General features: G+C 44.2%; 1 protein-coding gene across 1 annotated transcript in view; it reads left to right on the top strand.

Annotated features, from left to right (window-relative positions):
- Positions 1-24,203, top strand: part of LOC307117818 (hemicentin-1-like) — a 54,253-nt gene that overhangs the window by 15,399 nt on the left and 14,651 nt on the right. The window contains exons 8-15 of the mRNA XM_079802945.1: positions 42-296; positions 7,780-8,070; positions 8,272-8,526; positions 8,851-9,135; positions 9,451-9,705; positions 11,249-11,515; positions 11,726-11,827; positions 13,526-13,582. Of these exons, the coding sequence (XP_079659071.1) occupies positions 42-296; positions 7,780-8,070; positions 8,272-8,526; positions 8,851-9,135; positions 9,451-9,705; positions 11,249-11,515; positions 11,726-11,827; positions 13,526-13,582 (1,767 nt within the window). The remainder of the gene's footprint in view (positions 1-41; positions 297-7,779; positions 8,071-8,271; positions 8,527-8,850; positions 9,136-9,450; positions 9,706-11,248; positions 11,516-11,725; positions 11,828-13,525; positions 13,583-24,203) is intronic.

The following is a 24,203-nucleotide window of genomic DNA, read 5'->3' as shown; positions in this document are numbered from 1 at the left end:
TTAAGATGCGTTATTACTAATTCTACCCCTGTGATTCTTAGATTATACACCAAAACTAGACATCACAAAACATAGGTGGTTTGAGCCCTTCTACATTGAGGAGAAAGTCCAGCTTGGTTGTAAAATGCCTGGTGATGGATGGAAGTATGACTGGTATAAAGACTCAAAAACCTTGATCACAAATGCAAACTTTACTATCCGCTCAGCATCTCTCTCTGAAACTGGTGTCTATCACTGCAATGCAAAGAGAGGAGACTTCTCAGTGGACAGTGCGACTCTAAGAGTGCTAGTTCAAGGTGAGTCAATAATTTGCCTCATTTTTATAGTCATTTCTATTGTGGAATATTCTTCTCATTGTGCATTCAGTTGACAATGCCTCAGTAAATGCCTCAGTAAAGAATTGCAGACCTATACATAGAACACAATGCAAGTCGCTTTGGAAGCATTCAGCAAATGTGTAAGACATGAAGAGTTAAATAAGCATTTCCCTTTCAAGGGAACTCGTGTTGCGTTGAAACGTGTGAGAACCCTGTGTAATTGCGTCATGAAGCACTTGTGGAATCAGTCCAATGGAGAGCCATAACGTTGTAGGCTGGTGACGTCATAGACACGGAAACTATAAAGCACCCGTGAAAACAAAAAGCGTTAGCTTCTGTGCCTTCAGTAAGTGCTCTATGTGAATCATTGTTTGTAAAATTGGTGTTTTTGTCTATCCTTAGAAGTTGTTAGGCAGGAGTTTTCCAAATTTTTGTAAAGAAAAACTATAATGGTGAGTGAACAGCAATTCACTAAGTGTGTTCGAACAGTCGTGGGGTTCACAGATGGATCTAACAGAGGGGTTAGAGATGGACCCTGCCCTTTCTCGACTCTCACTTGTTAGATCCAGTGCCTCATCTCAGGTTTTGGAAGCACGCACTGCATTTATGTCTTATTACGTCATTTTTTCGAGAAGCAACATCACCTCAGGATGACAAAATCTCTGCTGCAGAACTTTGTAAAGTCTATCATGCAGTCAAGCATCACCAGTATATAAAAGTAATACATAAATAAACAAATAATCTGGCACAGTGCACTTTCAAGTGGTCAGTTTTTGAAACCGACAGAATGTCTTGAACAGGGCTTAAAAACGGAAAAAAATATCAATCGGTTCACTCCGAGCAGAATCGATATTATAGCGTTTCCGTTTTTGCGTTCCTCAATAAACATTACTGTTCCGAAAACGGTTTGATACGAAAAAATACCGGTTAATAACGTTATTTTAATTTAGCCCATACTTTAAACAAATATGTATAAATAGACTTATTTTCACTCAATAATAATATAACGCATGGTAGCTAATTAAACTTGAATATTTATTTCATAACATTTTTAAAACCACAACAGAAATACATGCATTAATTACAAAGCATAAACAGCGGACCTGTTTTACTGGAGCGCTAGACAATCGAAAGTGGCCTCTTATGCCGTTAATTTAATGTAACGTTAATTATTTTCAGAAGAGTGATAACATTCTTTGTAACGTTACATAACTTTTTTTCAACACGACTTGTTTTAAAAAATGTATGAATAAAGAATAAATAAACTGGATAACCATTAATGCATCGTCAACTGGTAATTTCAAAGCAAACTGCGCAACACGTCCTTGCATCACATAATCAAATTCAGTCAGCTAATAAAGCTTGATCATTTAATGCAATATAACATACCATTTAATACAAAGCATCAACCGTCTATATAGAAAACATTGACCTGTCCTGTATTGGCAATCTGAAAGACTATAGGAAAAATGTTTGATAGATGCTATAGCCTACTTGGATAGGCTTAAACGGAATCCATAAACTAGCCTAAATCAGTCTATTTGAGCTTAAAGTCCAAACTGCTTATTTAAACGTTCTAAAAGAATGTCCTCCAATACCTGCACATTCATTGTAGACCTCAGCGGGGAAAGAAATGTACTTGAGGCATGAAAATGCGCGCTCTGCACTGACGTAGATTCATAGATGACTGGCGCACGGGCATTTCACTCACGCTTGATCCATCAACGTCACATGCCATACTACTCAATTCCTGATTGGTCACTGCCAAATAAAAATATTAAAGAGAACGATAAAATAACGTTATTAACCGGTTAATGGTCATTTCAAATTAACGTTTCTGTTCAGAACGATTCAAATTGATTTTGATTTCGTTTTCGTTTTTGTTCCTCTTAAAATTTTGTTCGTTTCCGGTTTTCGTTCTTTGAACCGGTTCGGAGCCCTGGTCTTGAATAAATATACTGTGAACAAACACTTTTTTGCCTCTTCTGTTACACATAGGTCTACATCAAGATATATCGTGGATCAAATTGTCTGACCATGAATAGAGTAGGCTATTTCAGAAACACTGTATCATGATCCCATCGATATGATGGAAAAAATTGTATTGTAGATAAAAAGTCCTATGCAATTATTCTTGCCTCACTAAATGCCGCAAAGTGTCCTCCTTTTTGGTGTTATGGAAATGACCACCCTACCGAGTGTCCAAATTCGCACAGTGTATGCCCGCCTTAAATTGAATTTTATACAAGTGCTACATCATGTGTACAGTAAAGGCTCTGTGGTGAAACGAGCTGAACCAGACTGAATAGCTCCGACCATGTGAAGTTAAGTGTTTTTGAGGTAAACTAGGCTGCCTACACGACTGTAATCATGGCCATGGTCAGCTATGAGGTCACAGAGGTCCGGACCTCTGTATTTTTCAGAGGTGTACATAATAAATGTTGTGAAATAATTGACTAATAGAGTATTAACACTACTTTAGAGCTGCAAGGATATCTTCTTATCTGAGATGCCTGCAGTCTGTTACCTCTCGTCAATGTCAAAATATTTGTGATGACCAATCAAATTAAAATAGAAATTAAATTAAAATCAAACTAAAACTCACAGAAGCTGCTGAACGTGAATTCGTAGTGCGAGTCGTGCAACGCTTCAGTAAATGGTGCGAGATGTAAGTAGCTTAACTAAACATTTCATATTTGACAGCTGTTTTAGGATAGAAATGTTAAACAATGAAAAAAAATATCAGCCAGAGCTCAGCTTTAGGAGGGGTAGAGACAGGGCAAGAGAAGGAGATGAGAGAAAAAGAAAGAGTGATGGAAATGAGAGTGATAGAAATGAGGAGAGAGCAGGTATGACAGATAATCTACTGCCCACTAACATGGTTTTGAAAGCTATTTATTATTAAGTTTTTTTGTCTTAAAATGCACATACATAGATCAGAGAAATCAAAATTTGATTTCTCCAAAATAGCTAAAAAATTGGGACCTCACTGGTTTTAAAACTCCTTAAGGCAGTTGTATGCTCAAAAGTTGTTGCTGTTTGAAAACCTGTTTGCTTTGACCTCATATCTGAAGTTAATACATTTATGCTGTTAATGTGTGGCAGCCAGGAATATTTATATATATCGGCCTACATGAAATTAAAATAATAAAATCAGACAGTCTATAGTACTCATTGTATCTCTGTGCTTTGAAGATTTAATTTAAAAAAAAATACTAATTATTTCTGTGGTAGAAAATGTTGTGGCACCAAGATCGGCTAATATGGGGCCCTTGGGTTAATTATAGCCCCAGGGCCTTACGTGTTCTTAATCCGGGCCTGCATGCAGCACAGTCTCTACTTCGGGCTTGCCATTTTTTCCAGACCTCCACAGTGAGGTGTCGAGGTCCTGGAAGAAAGCGGTCTCATACCTTGTGTTTGGCCCTCAAATGTCCACCTACAGTAACATCGTAGAGCTTAAACGGCACGGTTATGGGGCGATGCCCAGGGTTGAAGAGATGCTTGCGAGCTGTCTCTCTCACAGGGCTGCATCGTCCCTAAAAGTCCCGACATTACCCACCAAACCACTTAAAGCAACATCTGCATTGGTGGGTATTCATGCCTGTGTGGCAAGAGTTAGATTGCAAATTTTATGGAATAGAATAACAGGCAGCTTTAAGAGAACCGACTACGCCACTCTGACATCACACAGAGAACAATTGATACACTTTATCTTAAGGCACGCAAGTTGGTTGCATTAGGAAGGAGCAGAGACGTGAATATCATGCACAATAATTCTTTATTAACAATAAAAATCTCATTTAAAATCAACTGGGCGTGCCAGACAGGACATGCCACACAACTGATCAGTTATATAATCAGGGACGGAAACATGGTCGTTTTAACAAACACTCACAATGACCTTCAATAACACTACATTCAAGAGCTTTGGCTTGAGGACTCAAGAGCAGGTAATACCTGGTTTCACACACACACACACACACACACTGGGGCAACTCACACCACTGCACACAAAATCCGTGCGTCTCACTGCACACCACACCCTGTGTTCAAACCATCACCAATCCACAGGAAAGGAAAAAGGAGGATTCCTGGCTGGAGCCCCCCAGCACCTAGCAAAAGAAACACACACAAACACACACACACACACACACACACACACACACACACACGCTTCCACAATAAATAAATAATTTCAGAATAAATCAAATTAATATAGACAATGAATTACTAATAAACCCAAACACTCGACTGGGAACAATAGCTCTCACTAACAAATAATTTCCAAATAAAGAAAGAAACAAAAACAACAAAACAAATTATAACATCGTCCTTCCAGTCATAAAACCCAAATCATAACTATTAATCAAGGTGAACAGGAAAGGGAGAAATAGACTGTAGGACAACGGCGATTCCTCGCATTAAATAGGCCTTCTGAATCGAGAGCAAAAGATTTGCACAACAGATTTCAAACACCTTCAAAAAAAAGGGAAACAATGGTTAAAGAAAATGCTTAAATGTCTCGACCCAATCAGGAAAAAAGCTTACCCGACAATGAAGTCAGTCAATCGCTCGTCATGAACCACTTTTAGATGGTTTGGTTTCACTGTAATCCTGTCGCGTAAACTGGTCTGCATATCTCTGAAACAAGCACCTCCTTTTAAAATAAATGCTCACACACGCAGAGCCCATCACCTCCCTCGACCCAGACTTACCCGACGATGGAATCAGTCAAGACCCGAACCGGCCACCAGATTATTTGATCTCACTTTGATTCCGCAGCGTCGCATAAATGAGTTCACACATGCCTGTAACAAGCTAAACGTCATACCCGCAAGTCAGATTAATACCCAACCACAATTGTCATAAGACACTGCATTACAAGCTTACCGTAGGCAATTGCCATTGTAAAAAAAGCACGGCGACCGCTGGCGTCACCCACACTTGCAATGCCCGCACGTGGGAAGCGAAAAGGGAACCCCCGAGTCAACAGGAAGCAACGTATCCTAACAGGCTGAAAGAGGCTATTTATGGCCAATCGGAAATGACGCGTCCCAATAGTTAAAGGGAAATTTACGGCGGAAACCTCTAGCGTAATTTATATAAGTGGGCAACATGGAAAGGAGAGCATTCGGTCACACCTGCATACGATTGCAATTGTGCAGGCATACCAGGCTGAACTGCTAAGAGACCTGAGCAGCAGTGATGAGTTCAGCCAGTTTAGCTCTCCGTGCCACCAATGAGATGGCCAGATCTGTGGGCCATTCTATCGCAGCCCTGGTGGCCATTTAGAGGCATTCATGGCTGAACCTCACAGAAATCAAGGAGAGTGACAAAATTTTTCTGCTTGACGCCACAATTTCACCTGCTGGCCTCTTCGGTGATGCAGTACATTCTGTCACCGAGAGGTTTCAGGAGTCTAAAAAGCAGGCGGCTGCACTCAAGTAGTTTCTCCCTCTCCGTGTTCAGGTCTCTGGGGCAGTTGGGCAGCAGCCAAGGCCGAGTATGAGCTCCTCGCATTGGGCGCAGCAGAAGCAAAGCATCGCTTCCCGTGCTCCCCCTCAGACTCCACTCCTGGGGCGCAGGTGTGGGGTAGCGTGTGCTTCGGTGTCACTTGCTCTTATGGTGATGTGGGTATTGCGTTCTCACAGAGTTTCAAAGCAGCGCAGTCTCGGCTACGCATGTAACTTTAGTTCTACCCGAAAGACTCCGGAGGCGAGAATAATGTTTGAATAAGATTTATTTACAGTTTGTATACAATGAGTATCGAATAGATGAAATTATAAAGTTCTTTGGCGTAGGCCCCGTCCATAGTCCAAATCGGATGCTTGCAGCTGCCTGAAGATGAAGGCAGGGGCGGAGCCTACCCCCAAAATATCTCATAAATCAAAAGATACCCACCCGTTGGAAGATTATTTGGATGAAGTACCTAAAATATTTGCAAAGAAAATAGGTTATATTGGTAGAATAATGGACTTTGAACATGTGATAGATATGGATATTGACATCAATGTTAAATCAATAAACAGAAGGAATTGTTAGGCCACTGCCTAAAGCAGGGGTGTCCAGCCCCGGTCCTGGAGAGCTACCACCCTGCAGATTTTAGCTCCAACCTGAATCAAACACACCTGAACCAGCTAATCATGGTGTTCAGGGTGCTAGATAATTACAGACAGGTGTGTTGGAGCAGGGTTGGAACTGAAATCTGCAGGAAGGTAGCTCTCCAGGAGCAGGGTTGGACACCTCTGGCCTAAAGTATGTGAATGAAGCCATGATAGGCAGGAGTACGAGAAAGCCGCATGGCTATAAAGATTGCCAAGTTAGGCCGTGTATACTGCCTCGATAGGCCGGGGTACGAAAAGCCGCGTAGGCTGTATGGACTGCCACGTTAGGCCTTGTATACTGCCTCGACAGGCCGAGGTACGAAAGCTGTGTAGGCTGTATGGACGATAGCCCATGGCGAGGAGAAGACAGCGTGGGTGCATGAGTAGGCCTCGATAGACCAAATAGAAAAGTGAGCCGTATAAATCTATAAAATGATAGATATAGGAACTGCCACCATGACCATATGTTTGTGTAGATAGTATACTTACCACATAAGATTTAAGTATTAGTAGTTAAATGATATGCTGTAAACTTACCTGATACTTGTTAAGACACTGTAGGTAATCTTAGTATTACCTGTAAAGGATGTAAGGTATAATATAATTTGTTTCTGATGTTCAGAATAGAGTCACGTTAGTCTGAGATGCAAGAAGATTGCATGAGGTGACCTCTGGTCTGTGGAATTAGCAGATCGCTTAGCTCTGAGTGGGGTATATACCTTTGGAATTACAAGAGAGTTTGCTGAGCAAGCCTGGTGGTTTGAGCATCGCATCTTACTATAGTAACATCAGTTGACCGCTAAGAACGCCAGGATCATCAACTGTGACCGCCAGCATCAGTATCTGCAAACATAGTAGTCGGTGGGAACAGAACTTATACTACAGATGACGAATAAGGATTGGCTAAATAGATAATTAATGAATGACGTGACATTTGAGTCTTCCAGGTAGAACTACGCTAGAGCTCCCATTTCCCTGAAGAGGGATCGAGACGCTGCTTCGCCCTGCCATATTCCCTGCTTGCCTGTGATCGACTTACTTCAGGCTTTTTTCTGAAGCTAACGCTGTTTGTTTTCACAGGTGCTTTATATTTTCCGGGTTTATGATGTCATAGTCTCTACACTGGACTGATTCCACACGTGCTTCATGACGCAATCATGCAGGGTTTTTTTCACAGCGTTTCGACACAGCGTCTCGTTTCAGAGAACTAAGGTTACATGCGCAACCGAGACATTTAGACTAAATGATTTCATAAACAAGAATCTGGTTAAAAGTATACTTTTTGTTCACTTTTCCACTTGTGTTCATTACTCTTTCTTTCTTTCTTTCAAATGTATTTATTTATTAATTCTCTGCAGAACCACCTGAACCAAAACTGTCAATAGAGTCTGAATGGAAAACATTTTACCCAACTGAAAAAGTGACTCTGAAGTGTACAATTGATGGAGGTTCAAACGAATGGGACTATGAATGGTTTAGAAACGGAGCTCGGCTTTCAAGTGATGGGGACATTTCCTTTTTTGGAAACACACTCTCAATCATCTCAGCAAAAGCAAGTAATTCAGGACAGTTTACCTGCCGAGGAAAACATCGGACGAGAACGCCAGTGACTACAAGACAAACAGAAGCTTTGGAACTTCTTATTTATGGTAAAACTACTTATGATATTCTTTGATTTAATAGATATTAACCAAATTAACAGGCACTTAAAAAGAGTTAATTGAAGAAGCCAGACACTATTAGCAGCATGAGTCCATTTCTCAGATTATAAAGAATAACGGTCACATTCTACCCAAGGCCATTATTGTTTGATAGGAGTCTATTTTTAATTCTACCCCTGTGACTCTTAGATGAGACACAGAAACCATACATCGGGAAACGTTGGTGGTTCAAGCCCTTCTACACTGGGGAGAAAATACATCTTAGTTGTGACATGCTTGGTGATGGATGGACGTATGACTGGTATAAAGACCCAAAACCTCTGAACACAGATCCAGCCTTCACTATCAGCTCAGCATCTCTCTCTGACACTGGTGTCTATCACTGCAAAGCAAAGAGAGGAGACTTCTCAGTGGACAGTGAGACTCTACAAGTGCACGTTCAAGGTGAGTCAATAACTTACCTCTTTATAGTCATTTCAATTGTGGAATATTCTTCCCATTGTGCGTTCATTGAGTTTACAATGCCTCAGTAAAGTTCCCAGGAAATGCATGAACTGATGAAATGCAGACCTATACATTGAACACAATGAAAGTCGCTTTGGAAGCGTCCGCCAAATGTGTAAATGAAACGACATGGAATCAAGAGAGTTAAATACGTATTTTAAACTAAATGATTTCATATAAGTAACTGGGCTTCCGATTAAAATGTACTTTTCATTCACTTTTCCACATCAATTGTTCATTACTGTTACTTGTTTTACTATGCAGAGCCACCTCAACCAAAACTGTCAATAGAGTCTGAATGGAAAACATTTTACCCACGTGAAAAAGTGATTCTGAAGTGTTCAATAAATTCAACTGAATGGCACTATGAATGGTTTAGAAATGGAGCTCAGCTTTTAGGTGATGAGGACATTTCCTTTTCTGGAAAAACACTCTCAATCAGCTCAGCAAAAGAGAGTCATTCAGGACAGTTTACCTGCAGAGGAAAACATCGGACGAGAACACCTGTGACTACAAGATCAGCAGAAGCTTTGCGACTTCAGATTTATGGCAAGTGAAACTACTTCTAGAAATTCAGAAATGAACAAAATCAATTCAGATAGTGAGAGCTAGGTGTCTTAAAGAGGTCAATGAGGATTTTGCTTTCGATATAACAGGTTTAGCTTCTTTATTACACTGACCTTTGTATTACAAAGAGGTTAGTGTCAGCGTTTACAGCTTCCTGACTATGTTCAAAATCATTTTCAGTGAGAAATTCAGTTCATTTTGTGTGAGGATTATAAAGAATAACAAGCACATGCATCTCAAGGCAGTTATTGTTTGAAGGTTGTCTATTATTTCAAATTTTACCTCTGTTGCTCCTAGTTGACCGACCAAAACCACACATCAGAAAAGATCCATTGTTTGAATTCTTCTACACTGAGGAGAAAGTCCAGCTTGGTTGTAATATGGCTGGTGATGGATGGACGTATGACTGGTACAAAGACTCAAAAACCTTGATCACAAATCCAACCTTCACTATCCACTCAGCTTCTCTCTCTGACATTGGTCTCTATCACTGCAAAGCAAAGAGAGGAGACTTCTCAGTGGACAGTGAGACTCTACAAGTGGAGGTTCAAGGTAAATTAGTCTCTTGTGCCCTTATAAACTGCCTCTTGTTGCTATTTATTTTATAGAATATAACCATGGCAAAGCACTCAATGAAATTAAAATATGAAGTTGGAGACAGTTCACCCAAAAACATTTAAATCCTATCTTCATTTATGGGTGAACTATCCCTTTAAAGGGGTGATGAATTCAGAAATCAACTTTCCCTTGAGCCTTAGATATATACAAGTTCATTGTGATGTAAGAATATCCTGTAAGTTTCAGAGCTGAAAATTCCTTGTTAGTCAAAGAAAAGCTTTTATTGACACCAGGCCCAGGAAACGCTCGATCTCAGAATATGCTGACCATTGACGTCATAGAATGCAGAAACGCCGCCTCAGCAGATAAATATGTACGCCTGCTTCAGTAGCCCCGCCCACCGACTCGTGGTGCTAAACGGATCATGCTACCGAGCAATAAACATGCCGAAGATAGCAAGATATTGTGCTGTGCCTGGTTGTGGAAGAACACCGTCACTGCAAAAGCTTCCTTCGGATTATAATATTAGGAATGAGTGGTTGAACTTAATTTTGAATGACTATCCAGCTCACGTGGGGAAGACATTGCACGTATGTTAATTTTTCACCGGATTCGTTTGTAGACAAGAGACCGTATTTGCAGACAGGATGAGATTACATGAACAAATGAAGCTACACACTAATGTGAGTAAAACATTTGTTTATATGTGTTAGTATTGCATTGTTACAGATCAAATACAATGTTACATCGTGTACATGTATAACTAAACATAGCTTACCACTGTCACAAGGCTGGCAAAGCCCAACGTCCTGGGGATGTGCGTTGTCACTCTCTTGACTTGATATTTGAATGAAAAATACAATCGCGGAAGTTTTTGCTGTCTGCAACCTACTTGGCGCGCACGCGCGTGTATGTGTGTAATGCACGGTTCGCGTTTATATCCACCGATCGGGGCGGGCCAAGTAATGTAAAATAACATACATATTAATCGCGGGTGGATGAGAGATAAATCATTGTGTTTGTTTGATAAAAACATTTTGTGAACCCTGAGGGACGAATCATTTCGGTTGCCGCTTTCAAAACACTGCCTCACGAATACTCACCAGGGACAGGGAGCCGAAGCTCATTAAAAATGCAAATCTTATCCAATCCTAGTCGTGGACGTTTACTTGCAAGTCTTCAGTGTGGCACGTCCATAAAAACCGAGCGTGTCTTGAGAGTAGCCTATCACTTATTCATTATGATGTTTTTGAATGTAAAAACCATGCAAACGTCATAGGTAGACCTCAGACAACAGTATAAAAAAAGCCACTTCATGACTCCATTAAATATAGTTTACTGTGTGTTATTTTTGAATATACATAGTATGAATAAAGTACTGATTTCACAAGTTAGTGCATTTTAAATAGTGACGAAAGCTAGTAAAGGTAAAAGTACTGATGCCTATTGATTAGAATTAATTACATGGCTCAGTATGTATTTTATAACAAATAATATTTATTTATAGTAATTATTTACATTTTTGTTTTGTTCTAAGCGCGTCCACCTGCGGTTCTGAGTCTGGAGACTGAATTGAGCGACATCATGTCTGGGAATATCCTGACCCTCAGGTGTAACGTCTCAGACAGCAGACAGTGGAGCTACGCCTGGTTCGAGAACGGACAGAAGCTCGATGGGTCATCTGATATGTTCAAAGTTACGGCAACAGAAGAAACTATTAAAAGTGAATTCAAGTGCAAGGGAATAAGGACAGAGAGACCTCTGTACTCTGCTCTGAGTGAGGGCTTCACAGCCAACAATATTCGTGAGTAATGTGAATGTTTATTAGTAAACTTCTTTCACACAATGTATAGATGTAAATGATTTGTGGATTGGAGCAGTGTCAAGTTATTGTCAAGATTTACAACATAAGTATCCTGTTACCATGACAGACAAAAAACACAACACTTTTATATATAATTTCTACATAAATGATTTAACTTGATTAACTTTATAATTTCCCTCATTATTACAGTATTAAAAAGAAAAATTCTGCTGGCCATCTCAGGATGTCTCGTCTGCTGTATTGTACTCCTGATCATCGGATGCCTCGTAATAAGATTCACCCGTAAACCAGGTACAAACACTAAACAATTCATATACTTCTGAAATTAAGCATCTTAATTAATAATACTGGTCTCATCATTAACAAAAACAAGCAGTGTTACACCAAACACCAGGAGACCAGCTTCGTGTCACCCATTGCTCTAACTTACTTCAGATACTGTAGAACTGTTTCTATTTACACTTTATTTGAATAGTCTCTTTAAATGGATGAAGTGTAAACAGGATTTAATTTGTTGATATGTACAGTTGTTGTCTACTATAATTTATACTCAGTGTAAACCAGTGTTAATTTTGACAGAAAATTTTGATTTAGTTTTAGTCATAGTCTTTTGACTAAAATGCTATTTAGTTTTAGTCATATTTTAGTCACCTGAATTGTTTTTAGTTTTAAAACAATTTTTAAAATGAAGTTTAAAACAATTATCTAGTTTTAGTCGACTAAATATCATAAGATTTAATAAAATCCTAAAATCGAATGAGTTTAGTTAAATCGTAATAGATTAAACATTTAAGCGTCACATAACCGACTGTCACTTGAACTGACATTTTGACATAATTTTGTTTTTGACAAAATACACGAAAGAGAGCACAATTCACTTTTTGTCTGTTTTTTAAAAACAGCTATATAGTTTTTATAACTTTGTATTTCTGTTTTAGTCAGTTGGCCATATCAGGTTAAGCTAAAGCTTCAAATAAGTTTGTTTATTTTTTTATTTTGTTATTTCAGTTAACATTTATTTAATTTCAAGTAATGAAGATTTTTTTAAATGGTTTTAGTGAACTATTATAACCCTGGTACTTTATTGAATATGTGTCAAATACTGGTATTTCCTCCTGACTATAAATTAAAAGGGAATGAAATTAAATACAGGTTATTGTGTAACCAAAAAACGAATATATAATGGGACTCTTATTTTGAAATGTCTGCGCCTCTATTGCATTTGCAGGAGCTCATTTAAGTTCAGATGAGAGAGATAAAATATATATTGTTACAACCGTCTAAAACATATAACTATATAAACATCGTAAAGTAAACATTGTCATTATTCATCAGCATTAGCTCATAAACAATTGCATGGCATAAATGTGCGCTATTCATTGATTGTGAGCCGCTCTGATGCGTGAGCCTGTAGAGCGCGCAACAGCGCCGTGTTTTCCAGCGGTTAGATCAGCACGTTCAAATCAAATGTGTGCATCCTGTTACACAGGACATCAGTTCTGACTGGATCTCTTCCTTAATCGTCCCTCCCTAACATTTTTGTCTCGTTTTTATTTGTTGACGAAAATGACTTGATAATTTTCGTCATAGATTTTGTATCCAACACTAGTTTTTATTTAGTTATCGACTCGTTTTCGTCAGTGAAAAAAGGTTGTTGACGAAAATTATGACACAAATTATTCGTCAACGAAATTAACACTGGTGTAAACACTATTTACCCTTTAGTAAACAGTTTAAATAGCTGCTGCCTAAAAATATAAAATTGCTATTAAACACGCCCTTTTGAGTTTGTTGTCATACGCTGAAGTTTGGGTTTGGCAAGATTTTAAAATGTTTTTTAAAGTATTCTCTTATGCTCACCAAGACATTTATTTGATCAACAGTAGGCCAGTAAAAACAGTAATATTTAGCTTCTGTGTTTTTAATAATATTACTAACATTTTACATTTTATTTCTTCTTGCAAATTTTTTTTTTATCATTATCTTTAGAGAAAAAAGAAACAGCACCAGAGGACTTGTTTTTCTCAATGGCAGACTCCAAGAACCGTAAGTTTCCTTTCAGTCGGTCACATTCTATGTTAAGTCGACATCACTGATGTATTGGGATTCAGTCTCTATCCTCTTCGAGTGTATACAGAACTAGCCAATGCACATTGGCGTGTGAGATTTGCATCTCGCGCTCCGCCCCGCAGTGCGGGTATAAATACGGAAGTGGATGCAGCGCACATTGTCTTTCACTTCGGAGCCGAGCGGTTCAACTCTGCGAGTTATCTGAGAGTGAATCTCAGACGAGTCTATTCTTCGGGAAGAAGCCTCTTCTACCGGTGTTGGTGTGACAGCGCTGCAGCGGTAGTTGCGAGTTCACAGAGAATTACCTGCTGTTTTAACAGCATTATAAGTGAACATTGTTGCGGCTTCAATGAGTGATTGCTGTTCATACAGCTAAGAGAGAGTATTGTTGCACCTTCAATGAGAGTGAGTGTACATGGTGGGCTGCACTATTAAACCTGCTAGTTGTGCCACGACCATTTCCCCTGCGTGCTTAAGCACTAAAAGTGAGTTAATTTCCCTACAACATACGGGTGACACTGCGTCTTTTTAAAAATGTCATTCCACCCGGGTGTTTCTGGAGGTGATCATTCCCTATCCTCATTTGAAGGCCACGATCACTGTCTCTAGCATGCTCTGGGCGTAAGCATGCTAAAACTGCATTCGTGGGTGGCTCATGTTCTCTCATGAGTAGGGTTGGGTATTGTTTGGGGTTTTTTCGATACCGGTGCCAAACTGATACTTTTAAAACGGTACCGGTGCCTAAACGGTGCCTGAATCGATACTTTAATAAAAAAGAGCCATAAAACGAGGTGGATGAGATTAAAGAATGGCTTTTTTATTTTTGTATTGTTTAAATTTAAAACTTTATTACTTAAATATATAAATATAAATAAATACAAAACTTACTTAACAAATTCACAGTAAAACTAAAGCCACCTAACTGCTCGGGTTATGTATATAACCCTTGTTCCCTGAGAAGGGGAACGAGCACTGCATCGGGACGACGCTTTGGGGATGCTCCCTTAGCATCAGCGAATCTGAAACCAGAATGCCAACTAGGCCAATCCGATTGGCGTGCGTGATGACGTCATCGTGACGGCATACCCGGAAGTATAAAAGGGTTGCTGGAGCGTAATGGCGGTAGTAATTGCTCTGAAGCATGCGCTCCAGGCGCGCCAAGGTGTGGCGTCGGGATGCAGTGCTCGTTCCCCTTCTCAGGGAACAAGGGTTATATACATAACCCGAGCAGTTCCCTTTCGAGGGAACTCGCACTGCATCGGGACGACGCTTTGGGGAACGAGTACCCACTAGGCCACACCGAAGGGTAGCGCCTGCCCTAGTGTGAAGCCGGAAACCGGGCACAGCTAGGACTGGAGCACCCTCGCACCAGGCGTCGTAGGGAGATCCAGGCTATAAAACCTGATAAAAGTGTGTGGGGTAGCCCACCCGGCCGCCTCGCAGATATCCTGCAAGGGGACCCCAGAAAGAAGGGCCACCGAAGAGGCCATGCCTCTGGTGGAATGAGCCCTCACAGCCACAGGTGAAGGCAAACTGCGCACCTGATAGGCCATGGTAATCGCCTGGACAATCCAATTACTGATTGTCTGAGTAGACGCAGGCAATCCCTTCTTAGGTGAGCCAAAACACACCAACAGTTGTTGTGATCTCCTCCACTGTGCAGACTTCGCCAGATAAACTCTTAGAGCCCTAACCGGGCAGAGTAGGTGAAGCCTCCCTTCTTCCGCCGTCACATGAGGCGGAGGATGAAATGCCTGCAGGACCAATGACCTGACCACCCTTGATGGCACCTTAGGCACGTAGCCCGGCCTAGGGTGTAAGATGGCCTTTACTCCTCCCGGGGCAAACTCCAGGCAGGTTGGCGTTACCGCCAAGGCCTGGAGATCTCCCACTCTCCTGAGAGAGGTAATGGCAAGGAGAAAAGCCACCTTAAGGGTCAGATCCTTCGGTCCAGCCGACTCCAATGGTTCGAAGGGGGCCTCAGCCAATCCTTCGAGAACCACTGCCAGGTCCCAGGTTGGAACTCTGGACCGAGCCGCAGGCCTCATCCTCCGAGCCCCACGGAGGAATTGTACAACCAGCTGGTGCCTACCCAGAGGCCCATCACCCAAAGGAGTGTGGAAAGCCGCAATGGCAGCCACGTACACCTTGAGTGTGGACGGGGTAAGCCCTGCAGAGAAACGATCTTGGAGGAACTCCAGCACTGAAGCCACTGGGCAGTTAACTGGGTCCACCTCACGTTCTCTGCACCAAGTGGAAAATACATTCCACTTGAGGCTGTACAGTCTCCTCGTAGACGGAGCCCTGGAGCTGAGTAAGGTCTCTATCACGTCTGCCGATAGGCCAGCCTCTATGAACCTGGTCCCCTCAGGGGCCAGACCCACAGGTTCCAAATCTCCGGGCGGGGGTAAAATATCGTACCCGCCGCCTGAGATAGGAGATCCCTCCTCAGAGGAATCTCCCACGGCTGACCTGCTAGCAGAGCTATGATATCCGAGAACCAAACTCGAGTCGGCCAACGGGGTGCTACCAGAAGTAGACTGACCCCCTGTCGACGGACCCTTTCCAGGACTCCCGGGAGCAGAGCAATCGGGGGAAATGCGTACAGACGCAGCCTCGGCCACGTCTGCACCATGGCATCCAGCCCCAGCGGATGCGTGAGGGAAAACCACAGTGGACAGTGGGACGTCTCTCGAGACGCAAACAGATCCACTTCCACTGGGCCGAACCTCTTGCATATGGCCTCCACCACCTCTGGGTGGAGTCGCCACTCCCCGGGCCTCAGCCCCTGCCTCGACAGGATGTCTGCTCCCTGATTTTGGACCCCCGGGACATACATTGCCCTGATGGACAACAGTTTCCCCTGGGTCCACAGGAGGACTTGGCGTGCTGTCTTGTACAGAAAGCGCGACCTCAGTCCTCCCTGGCGGTTGATGTACGCTACGACAGACGTATTGTCTGTCCGTACCAGGACGTGCTGGCCTCGGAGGTGCGGGAGAAAGCTCCTGAGAGCTTTGTATACCGCCATCATCTCCAGGCAATTTATATGCCAGGAGGAATGACGGCTCTCCCATGGGCCCCTCGCAAAGCGGCCGTCCATGACCGCGCCCCAGCCAGTGAGGGAGGCGTCTGTTGAAACGGATTTCCGGCAACAAGACGCTCCCAACACTGGCCCTCGGGACAGAAACCAAGGTTTCTTCCATATGGCTAGGGAACGAGAGCATTTGCGCGTTACCCTGATCATACGGAAAGGATTCCCTCTGGGGGAAAACCCCTTGGTTTTCAACCACCACTGGATGGGTCTCATGTATAGCAGGCCAAAAGGTATTATGTTGGACGCTGCTGCCATGTGACCCAGCACTCTCTGAAAGTGCTTCACAGTGATGTTGTGGCCTAGCCTTATTCCTGAGACCATCGCCTGTATGGTCTCGACTCGCGCGGGAGACAATCGTGCCCGCATCGTTGTCGAGTCCCACACGACCCCGAGGAACGTAGTCCTCTGGGACGGCGTCAACACGCTCTTTTTCGTGTTGAGTCTCAGCCCCAAGCATTTCATGTGGTTCAGAACGACATCTCGATGCCGAACCGCCACCTCGTACGACTGGGCCAGTATGAGCCAGTCGTCGATATAATTCAGCACACGGATGCCCTGAAGTCTCATTGGAGCCAGAGCTGCATCCATGCACTTCGTGAACGTGCGTGGGGAGAGGGCTAGGCCAAAGGGAAGCACTCGATACTGGTACGCTTCGCCCCCGAAAGCGAACCTCAGGTACTTCCTGTGACATGGAAGGATGGAGACATGGAAATATGCGTCCTTTAGATCTATCGTGACGAACCAGTCCTCGGACTGGATCTGACTCACGATCATGGGAATAGTGAGCATTTTGAACCTGAAGCTCCTCAGAGACAGATTCAAAACCCTCAGATCTATAATCGGACGCAACCCTCCATCCTTTTTGGGAACTATAAAGTACCGGCTGTAGAACCCGGACTCTCTTTCCAGCGGAGAAACACGCTCTATGGCTTCCTTCGCTAGAAGAGTTTTTACTTCTAGTTCCATTACCCGAACCTGCTCGGGTATCACTGCTGTCCAGTATAACCCCCTGAATTGTGGAGGAGGAAAACCGAACTGCAGTTTGTACCCCTTTTCTACAGTACGCAGGACCCATGTAGAAATATTCGGAAGGCATTTCCATGCGCCGAAATAATCTACTAAGGGAACCAGCCTCTCGAGGCTGGCGTCGGGTGTTACACGGTTCCCGTTCCCAACCTCCTGAAGCGGCTGACCGGCAGGAAGTAGTTGGGAACGGTTCTCCGTGTGCGGACGCGCGAGCTGACCAGCCGCAGGTCTTTCCAGAGGCGGCTGGTGCAGCATGCGTTCGCGGGAAATCGATGTGGCCCGAAGCGTCATAGACGGCGGGATTACCACATCGATTTTCCCAGAGCGCCGCGGAGGAAACAACCTCGGTTGTTTCTCCGCGGGGGGGACCGCTCTTAGAAGCCCAGCCGTGGCTAGGACTTCTTCCCAGCAGCCTTCCGCGCCTGAAGGACGTTCCGAAGATCGCCTTTAGGGGCTGAAGGTTGCTGCTGAGAGCGCCGCCTCTGTTGCCAGGCTCCCGGGGGAGGGGCTCTAGAAGCGACGCTCTCCTTTTGCACCTTCCGGTGCGAGGAGCTGGATGACGGCTGAGGCTGCCCGCTAGGGCCAGCCTTCCCAGGTTTAGAGCGGCGAGGGAGATACTGGTGGAAGGCTGCTGACTGTTTCTTCGCCTCCTGGTGTCTGGAAACGACGGTGTTAACCGCGTCTCCAAACAACCCAGAAGGCGAGATCGGGGAGTCCAGGAGAAAAGCTCTATCCTTCTCCTTTATCCCCGACAGATTCAGCCAGAGATGTCTCTCCACTGTCACCATGGAAGCCATGGAGCGGCCGATAGCGCGGGCCGTCTCCTTGGTGACTCGGAGAGACAAATCTGCAGCCTTCCTCAGTTCCAGAATGTCCTCCGGAGAGGGACCATCTCCCTCGTCCAACTCTTTAAGGAGGTCGGCCTGGTAGGCCTGCAGAATTGATAATGTGTGCAGGGAACCACCAGCCCGACCAGCCGCCATATATGCTTTGCCCACCAAAGATGAGGTGTCCCGACAGGGTTTGGTGGGCAAAACCGGAGCCTTAAGGGACGATGCAGAGTCGGGTGAAAGATAGCTCGCGAGAGCTTCCTCCACCCGAGGCATCGCCCCATAGCCCGCCTCGCGTGCCCCCAGAACATTGGAATAGTCCAATACTGGGGGATTGCAAACACGCGAAGAATAGGGCCGTTTCCATGATCTACACACCTCGGTGTGTAGATCCGGGAAAAAAGGCAGGCCCCGGCGAGGTGTTTGAACCCGGTGTGAGAGGAACCGGTCATCCAGCCTGCTGGGTAGCTGGATTTCCGGAGCCTCTTGTGGCCAACTTATATTTAATTTGACCACTGCCCGGGCCAACACCTCGACCAGCTCCTCTTGGGCGGGTGGATGAAGCGATGAAACAATTCCTGCTTCATCCCCCGCCTCGGTGCCTATTTCCTCCGGCTCCTCGGAACCGGAGAGAACAAGCATCGGACCTCCCACCCCGGGGGAAGAAGCCGCAGCGCGGGCTTCCACACGGGGAGGAAGATCCTCGGAACTGTCAGAGGAGGATCGGGAAAGTGCCGCAGCAGTCCCGAAACCCTCTGACAAATCCCGCTGTGAGCCCCATGATCTGCGACGCCGAGCCGCCTCAGCGACTGCGGGTCCAGAACCACGAGGCTCACGAGGCTGGCCGGCCTCATCAAACGCAGCCAGCCGAGAGCGAAGCACCCTGAGCGTCAGTTTTTCGCAGTGCTCACAAGCGGCTCCCTCGAGAGCCGCTTGGGCATGCTGGACGCCCAGGCAGTGCACACAAAGCAGGTGTGTATCCGAGCCCGACATGAACCTGGGACACGGATGCACACACTGCTTGAATTCATTCACTCTCACACTTTCCATTTTACTTTTCTCACACACTTTCACTGACAAACAACAGTAAATAGACAGACAGTAACAGATAGTGCTATGCTGAAGAGCAATAACTACCGCCATTACGCTCCAGCAACCCTTTTATACTTCCGGGTATGCCGTCACGATGACGTCATCACGCACGCCAATCGGATTGGCCTAGTTGGCATTCTGGTTTCAGATTCGCTGATGCTAAGGGAGCATCCCCAAAGCGTCGTCCCGATGCAGTGCGAGTTCCCTCGAAAGGGAACCCAACTACAACTAATTTAACACTAAATAACAGTTACAGTAATAACAGCAGTAGACTGTATTCTTGGTATGCTACAAACCAGCTTCAAGCTTCAGCTTTATTTTGCAGAAATATGACCATATTCTCTGGCTAAATATTTTAGAACGCATCGCCTTATTGTTTCCATGGCGATGCGTCATGCTTCTCACATGACACACAGCTGCCACAATAGCGCTGTATGACAGCTCAGCTGTATCGGGTTTATTGCTTTTTCTTTTTTATTCAAAATATTCACAAACTTACTAACTATGTCATGAACTATCTGATATTCTGATTTTCAAATATGTGTGAGTGAATGTGTGTTAGTTGATCTATACTGCGCGATGGGCGGCGCCATGTTAGTTTGCGCCTCTGAGAATCGGATCTGTCGAATTTACATCATGTAAATTCATTCACGTCGCACCGAAATGAGGCACCGAAATCTGCGTTTTGATTCGGTCCAGTACATTCCGGTTATATAGGTTCCGGTGCCATATTGACTCAGCGTGTCGTGTGCCATTAAGCTCCTCTAGATGCTGATCGAGACTCGAGTGCCTCAGAATGAGGTGCAGTCCCCTCACCTATACCCCGATCTACTTCCTACTCTGGCAATCAGAAAAGGGCTACTTCAGCGAATAGCCAGGGTGACCTGAGGATTATAGTGAGGGATTCCCCTACTCCTCTATCTCATTGCAAGCATGCTGAGACTGTTTGTGGGTGGTTCATGTTCCCTCATGAGAACATGACCACGTCGGCACGTTGCTTTTCTTGCCTTTTTTATAAGGACTTGAGTGCTCAGCGCCCCGTGTGCCGTCGAGTTTACATGTCTCACATGCCTGGCAGCTACCGGATGGGATTGCTAGTCCTTCTCATGGGGGACCTTGCATTTCATTTGGGGCTCCAGCAGAGGATCAGATGTCGATCACTGCATAGGAGAGAGGCTTGTTATGCTCTGGAAATGATGATTCTAAGCTTTCCACTGTAATGGTGTGTGCTTGTGCTGAATAAGATTCAGAGCTGACAGCCATGTTTCCCGGGCAATTGCACGCTTGGTTTCATTCTGAGTTTTGAGGATAGTGTCTGGGGGCTGTCTCTCTGTGCCTTTTTTCTCCGAAGTGCATGGAAAACTTGACAGTATGGTGTTGCCGCCAATATGGACAACAGCGGTTAATCTCCTCAGCTCACTTCACCCGCTGTAGCTCCGTCCACAGACACACCCTCAACTGCTACAGGTCAGATTCTCCGCCACAGTAAAGAGAGCTTATTTAATACGAAAACAAATATTTATTTTTGCTAATTATTATTTTATTTTAGTTAGTTTTTCAGTAAGAGTTGTTCGTTTCATTTAGTTTTAGTTTTTCATTTATTATGATTTTTTTATTTTATTTCAGTTTACGAAAATGTATTTTGACCAATAGTTTTAGTCTTAGTTTCAGTTTTCGTTAACGAAAATAACCTTGGGAGTCGTATGATCTTGCTGTACTTTAATATCATACGGTGATCGGTCTGCACTGCGCCGATGCATCTCGAACAAGCCTTCCATCAACAATGGCGAACGTTGCATTACTATTGATGCACATGGCTTTACGATCCTACATCGGCATCAAAACACAGCGAATCCAACACATTCGTGCAGCTCGCTGTAAATTGTATAGACTGAGATTATAATTGAGCAGCTATTAGCTATTAGTTCAAATGTGCAGTTTGGTTGTGTTCGTCTTGTTGGTCAGGGTAACCCCGCCCCCAGCCCCTGACGCAAGCGGTTCTTTCTTCTAGACCAGCAATGTTTTGGTGCTACTTAAGAACCACTTTTCCTGGTTCAGAGCTGGTGCTTTGGGTGTGGAAAGACAAAGAACCGATTTGAAACCAAGGGGGTAATCCAGCACCCGGAAAGCGTACCTTCCATAGGGGCAGCCATTGCTAACCAAGTCATCACCTGCTGTTACCATTCCATTGACTCCCATTCATTTTGGCGTCCCTTTGACAGCGAATAAGTTTACATCTGAGTTGTTTAATACTCTATTTGTCCATTGTTTATTTCTAAAGAAACACGACAATGTATAAAAGGCTCCATTACCTTGTATCTTACACTATCGCCCCGTAGAAGCCGTTTTTTGTAAAAATAGGCTAACGATTGCGTCATAACCATGCGACTCTCTGTGGCACAGTAGAGAAATTACCGTATAGACCCATATAGACAGGAGGTGAAGCTTGCAGGCAATCTTTTACTGTCTATGAGGCAATTTATTAAAATAAATAAATTGTAGAAGAGGACTGGCTTCTTTGATTCAGAGAGTGTGAGGATCGTTAAGTAGAGCTCACAGCGGGTGATCGGTCAGAATCACGCAAGATTTCTTCATTGGAAGTATTTATTGAATTGACAACTGCATGGCTGAATATGTACAGTGAGGAGTGGTTCTGAACAAATAAAGAAATAAAACAAACATAATTAGTTGGATGCAAATGAATGGTTCTCATGCAACAAACCTCTATTTGTATTAACTGCATCCTATTCTAATAATGTAGCAGAAATAAATACAATTATATTTTAACATGGCCAAAACTAGCATTAAAGAATGAAAAGGGCTGTACTGTAGGTCTAAGCAGCTACAACTATAACAATGAGTAATTATGAACCATTCGCTATACAATGGCTCCATCTGCTGGTCATATAAATAACTGCATCAGGCCGCTCAGAGAGGTGTCACGTGACGACCAGCGTACATGCGAGAGGTGCGTGCCCTATAACCAATTAACTAGATTGAAGGCGAATATCACCGCAAACTATGCGCAGAGGGTGCTTAACTGGTATTCTACAATGTGTAACCAAAGAATAATGCCCGAGTGGCAACCTATACATTGATAGAAAGAAGTATCACGATACGAGGACTAACCGGGCAGGAAAGCCTGAGCTTACAGTTAGCAACACTAAACAGACAAAACACTACCAATCTATCCTTAGCAATGACAGTAAAAGATCAACAAAATACTGATTCTTACTTGTAAAGACGCACACAGAATAAAGCAGTTGTATCAAGGCGGGTTGCAAGTCCGTGCGGTTAATTTAAACTACTGGCAAAGTCTCGGACAGAATGCTACCAGCGTGCAGCGATCCTGAGTCACTTGTGATTGGCTAATAGTCCAGGTGAAGCGAGGCGTCTTCTAGTAGGAGGGAGAGAGAGTCACAGTAAAGTGTCTGATGCTTAGCGGCCACAAGGGGGCCTTTTTTACAGCCGCCCCCAGATTACTGAAGGGAATCTGCAGAAGAAGAAAAGGCGCCCACTCGTCCAGTAGTGGTCAGTCTGACAACTCTGGAAGCTGGATGAGTCGAGCCACAGGGCGGGTGTACGCCCGGTCTCCCACCTTCACTTCAGCAGATCGTACTTTACCGTCGAGGCCGGGGAAGACGCTGGTCACTGTACCCACTGGCCACAGTGAGCGAGGGAGCTGAGGGTCAATGATGAGGACCGTCTTGCCGATGTGCAGGTCTGGGTTTTCAGCATTCCACTTCTGTCGGGCCTGGAGGCTGGGCAGATAGAAACGGATAAAATGTTTCCAGAAGTGGTCAGCCAACAGCTGGCTATGGCGCCAACGCCTACTGCTCAGGAGCTCGGAGTCAGGATACACCACCTGCGGGAGAGAGGCATCTGGCCGCCCAATGAGCAGTGAGTTGGGAGTTATTGGATCAGGGTCGGCAACGTCCGCAGATGTGTAACCTAATGGTTTGGAGTTGAGAATCTCTTCAATCTCAACTAGTAGGGTTCTCAACACTTCATCTGTAACAAGCTGGGCTCCAAGGGTTACTTGCAGGGCTTGTTTTACTGAGCGTATCTCGCGCTCCCAGCAGCCGCCAAAGTGGGGGGCGTTAGGTGGATTAAACTTCCAGTCGATTTGCTGAGAGGCGAGTTGAGCTTTGATGTCTGGAGCAAGGTCAGCGAATGCTTCCCGGAGTTCTCGATTACCACCTCTGAAGTTAGTCCCCTGGTCTGAAATCAGCTCGAACGGCTTTCCTCTGCGGGCGATGAACCGTCTCAGGGCCATGAGGAATGAGTCGGTATTCAAACTGGAGAGCAGGTCGATATGCACGGCTCGGGTGGTCATGCATTTAAAGATTATTCCCCAGCGCTTTTCACTCCTCCTTCCAATCGCCACCGAGTATGGCCCGAAGCAGTCTACTCCTGCTGAGTAAAATGCTGGCTTGAAAAGTCGGACTCTGGATGGAGGCAGGTCTGCCATTTTAGGGATTTGTGGCTTTCCACGCCATTTCTGACACTCTTGGCACTTGCGCTGAAAGCGGCGGATAGCCTCTCGCCCTCCTGG

The sequence above is a fragment of the Gobio gobio genome (assembly GCF_949357685.1).
Source record: "Gobio gobio genome assembly, chromosome: 21".
NCBI lineage: Eukaryota > Metazoa > Chordata > Actinopteri > Cypriniformes > Gobionidae > Gobio > Gobio gobio.
This window is presented reverse-complemented; position numbering and strand designations above follow the sequence as displayed.